The sequence below is a fragment of the Phaseolus vulgaris genome, chromosome 1 (genome assembly GCF_051622355.1).
Source record: "Phaseolus vulgaris cultivar YP4 chromosome 1, ASM5162235v1, whole genome shotgun sequence".
NCBI classification, from domain to species: domain Eukaryota; kingdom Viridiplantae; phylum Streptophyta; class Magnoliopsida; order Fabales; family Fabaceae; genus Phaseolus; species Phaseolus vulgaris.
Genome location: NC_143498.1, coordinates 45941924 through 45950899, shown reverse-complemented (window position 1 = coordinate 45950899; position 8976 = coordinate 45941924). Strand labels below are relative to the sequence as shown.

Below are 8976 nucleotides of genomic sequence, written 5' to 3'. Positions count from 1 at the left end.
CCTCAAATACTTCTTTATTTATATAATCTTTCTCTTCAATAAAAAAAAGTCAATCATCTCAATTTTGATACATATCTAGCAAAAATATAGGCTTTCCACTACCCGTATGTCTCACAGGTAATCCTTTTTTTTATACAATATTTGGCTCGTGCAAAGTAATAACATACTATTGCATCTTCAGCAGGTGAAGGTGGTGGCTACACTTATGTGCGCAGATATGCATATGTTGCCACTTCAAAACCCTCCCACCATATTTAACTCTGCTAAAACTGCATGTTCTTAGTTCCTTTTTCCTGCATGTCCCATTCTGGGAAAATAATTGGATCCTTTCAACCACATGAAAACATCGGCAAAACAAACTGAGAATGCTTTTTGTTTCTGCGAAACAGTAACAAGATTTTAGCGGTGGCTACAGTAGGGTTTAAAGTTCTATTTGTTTTGTTATTTTGTCCGGTTGAATGGAGGGTGGGGGTAGTTTCAGGAATGGTAGTTCATCCATTTGCAGGGACAGTGATAAGGATATCTTCTCAAACTCATTGCACAAAGAGGATGATGAAGAGGCTCTCAAATGGGCTGCCATTCAGAAACTTCCCACCGTTTCGCGTATGAGGAAAGCTTTGTTCACTTCATCCGAAGGGGAAGTGAATGAGATTGATGTGCACAAACTTGGGTTGCAAGAAAGGAGAGCTTTACTTGAAAGACTGATCAGAACTGCTGAAGAGGACAATGAGAAGTTTTTGCTCAAGTTAAGGGAACGAATTGATAGGTAAGACTCCCATTCTCTTTTGTTCTGATTCTAATGAAGTTGTCTTTGATCGAAATGCACTCATGGATGGCTTCTCCTACTCCTATCTTGCTTCCTTGGATTGGATGATATCAGAGTTGGAATTGATCTTCCGACAATAGAGGTTCGGTTTGAGAACTTGAATGTCGAAGCAGAAGCTAGTGTAGGAACTAGAGCTTTGCCTACTTTCGCTAACTTCATGGTTAATATTGTAGAGGTGAGTATTGGTACCAGCTTTCATATTTAGTAGAATATGCACCTTGACCTTACAGAAGGAGTTCTAACTTTGTTCAATATTTGGTTTCACTTATTTTCGTTAAAAGGGTTTGTTGAACTCTCTTCATATTCTACAAAGTAGAAAACAACATATACATATTCTCCGGGATGTCAGTGGAATAATAAAGCCTGGCAGGTAATGAAAGTGGTGTTCTATATATATAAGGTGGTAATTAACCAGCACCTTCGGAACCAATATAATGTTTCCATTTCCTACTGTTCAGAATGACATTACTTTTGGGCCCTCCAAGTTCTGGAAAAACCACACTATTGTTGGCCTTGGCAGCAAGACTTGATCCAAAGTTAAAGGTTGGGGCATCCAAGAAAATAATTTTTTTTTATAAAGATATTTCATGTTTTTTCTCTATTTTTTTTAATCTTGGATCTCTAGGTGATATAGTGTTTCTTGATCAGTTTTCTGGAAAGGTGACTTATAATGGTCATGCGATGGATGAGTTTGTACCCCAAAGAACTGCAGCATATGTCAATCAAAATGATCTTCATATTGCAGAGTTGACTGTCAGAGAAACCCTGGCCTTCTCTGCAAGAGTCCAAGGAGTTGGACCTCGTTATGGTTAATCTGCAGCACGAATAATGACTTTTGTTCATGTTCAATGTTCAAAACACATGCTAACATTATACGTGGAATTTAAGTTTTGATTATGTGTATAAATTTTGGCTTTATGCAGATTTACTTGCAGAATTGTCGAGAAGAGAAAAAGAGGCAAATATCATGCCTGATCCAGATATTGATGTCTACATGAAGGTAACAAAGAATGTGTTTTTCCCATTTGACTTTTATCTCTTAGCCTTTTTTATATTGTTGATTACTGATAGCCATTCAAGCCAAAGACAAAGAAGTATGACAGCTTAGCAATGCTACTATAATACCCTGTTCAATTTTGGACATTCCTCTCCTCTTCAACTTCTTGCTATTAATTGCAAAATTTGTCGTCCAGAAGGGTTCTTTTGAAGAAAACATAAGTGATAAATTTGATATACGAAAAGCACAACAAAGAAGTAGCTAATAATTTCAGTTACAATTACAAATAATGTGAATAAAGAAAGTAGAAAAGAATAAACACAGATTTAACTTAGAAAACTCTTCACAGGAAATAAATTATGGGCAGAGGACAAACAGTTCACTATATTGAAAATTGATTATATTATTGCATATAAAGATCCTAGCACAAGAGCATACTAAAAAAAGTTCTCAAAATTATTTCATCACGAAATTGGTAGCACCTCCAAGATTTTTGGCCAGGCCAAAAATTAGGGGCACCAACTCTAAGAGTTGCCTTCTCAATCAGTTATAGGTGAATCATCAGTTTTTTCTTTTTCCATATAGATATTAACTGATTGTGCTTTTGACTCTTAATACTCAGGCTGTAGCAACTGAAGGCCAGAAAGCAAATTTGATAACAGATTACGTCCTAAGGGTATAAAATCCCTTCTTTCTAACGCTTCTCCAATCATCGTGATCCACTCATTACAATATTTTCTTTTAATGTCTAACTTGTATTTGCAGATTTTAGGACTGGAGACATGTGCTGATACCGTTGTAGGAAATACAATGCTAAGGGGAATCTCTGGTGGACAAAAGAAACGCCTTTCAACAGGTAAAACAAAACTTGTTTTCTTTCAATCCCGAAGTCTACTACGTTACATCACTCAATTAAATGAATGTATGTGAGAAGTTTAATCATTATAAACTTATTAATGCAGGAGAGATGCTGGTTGGACCAGCTAAAACTCTATTCATGGATGAAATATCTACTGGTTTGGATAGCTCAACAACCTTCCAAATTGTGAATTCACTCAAGCATTGTGTTCACATTCTCAAAGGAACCACAGTCATCTCACTCCTGCAGCCAGCGCCGGAGACTTACAATCTTTTTGATGACATTATTCTACCCTCTGATAGTCATATAGTGTACGAAGGTCCCCGTGAATATGTGCTTAAATTTTTCGAATCAATGGGTTTTCAATGTCCCGAGAGAAAAGGTGTGGCAGACTTTTTGCAAGAAGTAAGTGTCCTTGTGTATTGTCTGAAAAATGTAATCTGTCTACACCGGTATAAGAGAGTTTTATAAATTTAATTTTGATCATTGATTATTATGCTACAGGTAACATCAAGGAAAGACCAGGAACAGTACTGGGCACATAAAGATCAACCTTATAGATTTGTCAGAGCTAAAGAATTCTCAGAGGCACTCAAGTCATTTCATGTTGGGAGAAGCCTTCGAGAAGAACTTGATAGTGAATTTGACAAGTCTAAGAGTCACCCAGCTGCTTTGACAACCAAAAAGTTTGGAGTGGGGAAATGGGAACTGTTAAAAGCTTGCTTATCTAGAGAATATTTACTTATGAAGCGCAATTCATTTGTTCACACCTTCCGGTTGAGCCAAGTAGGTTTGGAAATTAGAATGGTTCATTTAATTGTCGTGTCATATAATGCTATTATTGTCTTACTCGTAGCTTCTCCCTCCATTTAGCTTGCTGTAATGGCATTTATTGCCATGACCATCTTCCTCCGAACTGAGATGCACAGAGACTCTGTGACTGATGGCGGGATATATGTCGGTGCACTGTTCTTTGGCCTTGTTGTGATTATGTTCAATGGACTTGCTGAACTTCCCATGGTCGTTTTAAAGCTTCCTGTTTTCTACAAGCAAAGGGATAATCTGTTTTTTCCTTCATGGGCATATGCTCTGCCTGCATGGATTCTAAAAATCCCTATGAGTTTTGTAGAAGTTGCCGTCTGGCTATTCCTAACCTATTATGTCATTGGATTTGATCCAAATATTGGAAGGTAAAAGACAACTTTGTGTTTACACATGCTCGTTGATCTTTCTAGTCTCATTTTCTACTTGAACCCTGAAAATAAAAAATAACATTCATTTTATGTTTCCATAATGCAGATTTTTTAGACAATACCTTGTTCTTTTAGTGGTGAACCAGATGGCTTCCGCATTATTCCGATTTCTTGCAGGAGTTGGGAGGGAATTGGATGCAGCTTTAGCACTTGGGTCATTTACAGTGACCTTCCTTTTTGGTACGAGTGGTTTTATCCTATCAAAAGGTACCATGGATACAAAATAGACCACTCCCATGCTTTCCATTATGTTCTACACTAACAATGCATTGTTGTCCTCTTTATGGTTCCAGACAACATAAAAAAGTGGTGGTTATGGAGCTTCTGGATATCACCTATGATGTATGGACAGAATGCTATGGTAAATAACGAGTTCCTTGCGGAGAGATGGAGACATGTAAGTTTAAATAATATATACCTGTATGTCTTCTTTATTATATAAATATTATGATATTTAAAACATATTTTTTATGATAGGTTCTACCTAACTCTTCGGAGCCTCTTGGAGTCGAAGTTTTGAAATCACGGGGATTCTTCATCCAATCATATTGGTTTTGGATAGGCGTTGTGGTTTTGATTGGATATACATTACTTTTCAACTTTGGCTACATCCTTGCTCTTACGTATTTGAGCAGTGAGGGTTTTCAGCTTAAATATTCAATAAACCATATAAGGTAAATCTATCTATTAATTTGTTAAAATTGATTTTGCAGCACCTGGGAAGCAACATGCATTTATAGCCGAAGAACCTGAAAACAATGAAAAAAATGGTGGTATGAGATACAAAAAAGATAACTTCACTGATCACTCAATTAAAGGTACCTCTTCTCTTAACGACAGATAACTTAGTCAACTCTAGGTTTGTAATATTTTCAATTCACATTACGTCTAATGGATAACGCTGGAACTACTTCATAGTGAGAAATGATGGAAGTATATGTGGAAATACATCTTCTCATTCTTTTACCACTGGCTACAGAGGAATGGTTCTTCCTTTTGAACCACATTCTATCACCTTTGATGAAGTAACATATGCTGTGGACATGCCACAGGTAATGTAGAAACAAAATTAAACCATTTGAAAACACATGCTTATATTGTGAATTAAATGTTATCAAATACTTGCAGGAAATAAGAAACCAAGGAGTTGTTGAGAATAAATTGGTTCTTTTGAAGGGTGTCAGTGGATTCTTCAGGCCAGGTGTTCTCACTGCTCTAATGGGTGTCACTGGAGCAGGCAAAACAACTCTGATGGATGTACTTGCCGGTAGAAAAACTTCAGGATATGTTGTAGGGAACATCACAATCTCTGGGTATCAGAAGAAGCAAGAAACATTTGCAAGAATTTCAGGATACTGTGAGCAAAACGACATCCACTCTCCTCATGTTACTGTGTATGAATCCTTGCTTTATTCAGCATGGCTCAGATTGTTCCCAGACATCAATGCTGAAACCAGAAAGGTTGGTATCTAAATTTTATGTCTTTGACACTCATTCATGCTAATTCATTGTAGTTTAACAAAGGCTGCCAACTAGTTTGAAAACTTGAGGTTGCCATGAAGTAAGCATTTCAGCAATACTGCATTTGTCGAGTTTGCAAGCACATTTTCACAGTAATTTGTAAGCGCCAAAACTAGAATCAATTACCATTCATGATTGGAATTAAGTCATAAGTAACAAAGGAAACAATATTATTAGTGTTAAACAATAAAAAAATCACTTGGATGTTTGACGCTGATATATGATTGCAGATGTTCATTGAGGAAGTCATGGAACTTGTGGAATTGAAACCACTAAGGCATGCATTAGTGGGATTGCCAGGTGTTAATGGTCTCTCAATAGAGCAACGTAAAAGGTTGACAATTGCAGTTGAACTTGTAGCAAATCCTTCCATAATATTCATGGATGAGCCAACTTCTGGGCTAGATGCAAGAGCAGCTGCTATTGTCATGAGAACGGTTAGGAACACGGTAGACACTGGAAGAACAGTTGTTTGTACCATCCATCAGCCTAGCATAGACATATTTGAATCATTTGATGAGGTGAAAAACAAAATAAGTGTACCAAGTTTATTCTGCTTTCCGTAACCAAGTTTCTAACCTTTTGTCACTACAAAATGCAGATTTTTCTAATGAAGCAAGGGGGGCAAGAGATATATGCGGGGCCACTTGGACGTCGTTCTTCCAATTTAATTAGTTACTTTGAGGTGAAAATATAAATGCTATGAAAATGAGGAATACTGAACTCATGTTTTGCTTCAAATCAATCTTCATGCAAAAGTTTCACTCATGTCACGCTTTTATTATGAAGGAAATCCAAGGTATCGGTAAGATTAAAGATGGCTATAATCCAGCAACATGGATGTTGGAAGTCACAAGTTCAGCAAAAGAAAAGGATTTGGGGATTGATTTTGCCGAGGTGTATAAAAATTCGGAGTTATACAGGTATTTACAGTTGTATAGTGTAATAAAAATATAGACTCGAAAGTAGTAAGATAGAGAGCACTTAAGGTCTAAAAGGCCAATATGTTTTTTTATTATTAGAATTATTTTCAGTTCAGAAGTAGAGTGGTTGTTGATATATGGTCTTTGTCATTTATCTTAGGAGAACTAAAGCACTTGTTAAAGAATTAAGTACTCCATCTCTGGGTTCGAAAGACCTTTATTTTCCTTCAAAGTGCTCAACTTCCTTCTTCACCCAATGCATGGCTTGCTTGTGGAAACAACATTGGTCTTACTGGCGCAATTCTCAATACACTGCTCTAAGATTTCTATTCTCCACTATTGTAGCTGTTTTGCTTGGAAGCATGTTTTGGAACCTTGGCTCCAAAATGTAAGATCAAACAAGAAACTTTGACATTCTCATTTGTTTTGTTGCAACTATTTCATCAAACATAAAACTTCCCCATCAATTATTGCAGTGAAAAGCAACAAGATCTTTTCAATGTCATGGGCTCCATGTATGCTTCTGTTCTCCTTCTTAGTATGAAGAATTCTGGTGCAGTGCAGCCAGTAGTTGCTGTTGAGCGGACAGTCTTTTACAGGGAGAGAGCAGCTGGAATGTATTCAGCTTTTCCATATGCTTTTGCCCAGGCAAGCAATTCCACTTTCTAAATATATGTCTTTTATTTGAGTGTTATTTGATCCTAAATCATAATGTTCACAACACTTAATATAGAAAATAAAGGAAAAATAAGTGATCTCAATCACTGATTAAAAGCTAACTGTTAATATTATGTATACATGCATAAAAATCATGAATGTCTTGGAAATTTATTCATTAAGTTTTCCGTCAAAAACCAGGATTAGTTACTTCAACCTCTAAACTCTAAAGAAAGTAACTCCTTTAGAGTCAAATCCATAATTGATATCTTGTTTGTATTAGTAATTAAGGTGATTATCACCAGAATTTGAAATTATTACTTCTATTTACCTCTACATTCCTTCTTTCTTATCTATATTTCTGATATTTCTGTTGCAGGTTCTGATTGAGCTGCCGTATGTACTTGGACAAGCTGTAGTCTATAGTATTATAATTTATGCAATGATTGGTTATGAGTGGACTGTGGCTAAATTTTTGTGGTGCCTATTCTTCATGTTCTTTACCTTCCTGTACTTCACCTACTATGGAATGATGGCAGTGGCATTGACCCCTAACCAACACATCTCCACTATAGTTTCTTCAGGATTTTATGCAGTGTGGAATATCTTCTCAGGATTCATAATCCCACGGCCTGTAAGTTTCATCTTCCTTTCATATTTATTGCACAATAGATTGATACTCTCCAAGCATAGAAGGTAGCAAATTTATGAGAAATATTCCTTTTTGGCATGGTCTACCAGAGGATCCCAGTATGGTGGAGGTGGTACAGTTGGGCAAATCCAATTTCTTGGAGTTTGTATGGTTTGGTGGCTTCACAGTATGGAGATATAAAGCAAAGCATTGAATCCAGTGATGGGACAACAACAGTAGAAGGCTTTGTGAGAAGTTACTTTGGTTTCAAGCCTGATTTTCTTGGAGTGGTTGCAGCTGTGATGGTTGCATTCACAGTAGTTTTTGCATTGGTCTTTGCTATATCCGTGAAAATGTTTAATTTTCAGCGGCGTTAGAAAACCATTCAAGTATTTCGTACGGAAATGTTCAACGTAACATTTGTAAGAAAATATCTTCATACTGACTAATATATTTTTCTATTTATCAATTAAGTATATCATAGTCCGATTATGAATTTGGCATCTCTTAATTGTTGAAATAGTTTCCTAGAAATCAGAGTTGATTCCGAAAAGGACGAAAGAGAGGAATATTCACTCTTAAAATGAACTAACAAAAATGAAAAAGAAAAAAAAAAACTTCATTAATATCACAGTAAAGTTGTTGTTATGATCCATCTTTCCTTTCTTTCGGTCTAAGCTCCTATCGACCACGAGTTGTGCCTTTCATCTCTCACCAACCATGATGAAACAATTTCCTCTATGTTTTTTCCATTGCACCAGTGTACGTTGGCCTTATCTTTTCCATTTTTTTCTTCTTCTTGATTTTGAAAAAGAATACAGAAGATAAAGAAAAGAAAAGAGAAACTTACTATTGAAGTAACTTTACAAAGAAAGAGTAAGGTCACACGTGACCCATCTAATACTGATAGGACAGAGATTGTCTATCACAAACTAGACGAGGATTGTCTAATTTTTTTTTTTTATCAGCAATAAATAAATAAAATTAAGAGGGATACTTCAGGGGTATCCCAACCCGTATACATCAACCACATAGTTACTCTCCCTTTTTAGGGGAGACAACCATTGTGTGGCATAACCTGCTTTAAAAAACTGTAAGCATAGAATAACAAACCAATTTGCACCCTCATGACAGAGGACCTACACAGTTATGACAGCTGCCTAAAAAATGCTACATAGACGCAGCAGTACATTATACACCTTTGCATCCAAACACCGCTTCACCACCTTGGCCTCACCTGCACCCTTACCTACATCCACAACCTATACTTCCTACCAAAAGATGAATGTAATATAGTAAAGTATTCTTG

General features: G+C 36.4%; 1 protein-coding gene across 1 annotated transcript; it reads left to right on the top strand.

Annotated features, from left to right (window-relative positions):
- Positions 1-45: 45 nt before the first annotated feature.
- Positions 46-8113, top strand: LOC137814341 (pleiotropic drug resistance protein 1). The gene is made up of 25 exons (XM_068617028.2): positions 46-117; positions 185-766; positions 881-1001; positions 1108-1196; positions 1285-1369; positions 1475-1634; positions 1750-1826; positions 2446-2499; positions 2589-2679; positions 2786-3087; positions 3187-3468; positions 3556-3872; positions 3982-4142; positions 4229-4332; positions 4413-4569; positions 4649-4753; positions 4854-4987; positions 5064-5396; positions 5687-5977; positions 6058-6141; positions 6246-6379; positions 6540-6767; positions 6856-7027; positions 7416-7670; positions 7778-8113. The coding sequence occupies exons 2-25, from the start codon at positions 459-461 to the stop codon at positions 8042-8044; spliced, it is 4311 nt and encodes a 1436-aa protein (XP_068473129.1). The 5' UTR covers positions 46-117; positions 185-458; the 3' UTR covers positions 8045-8113.
- Positions 8114-8976: the final 863 nt, after the last annotated feature.

Coding starts and splice junctions, on each gene's coding strand:
- LOC137814341 (XM_068617028.2), top strand. CDS start 459: ATGGAGGGTGGGGGTAGTTTCAGGAATGGTAGTTCATCCATTTGCAGG. Junction 3,088..3,186: donor TGGCAGACTTTTTGCAAGAA/GTAAGTGTCCTT, acceptor ATTATGCTACAG/GTAACATCAAGGAAAGACCA. Junction 7,671..7,777: donor GATTCATAATCCCACGGCCT/GTAAGTTTCATC, acceptor ATGGTCTACCAG/AGGATCCCAGTATGGTGGAG.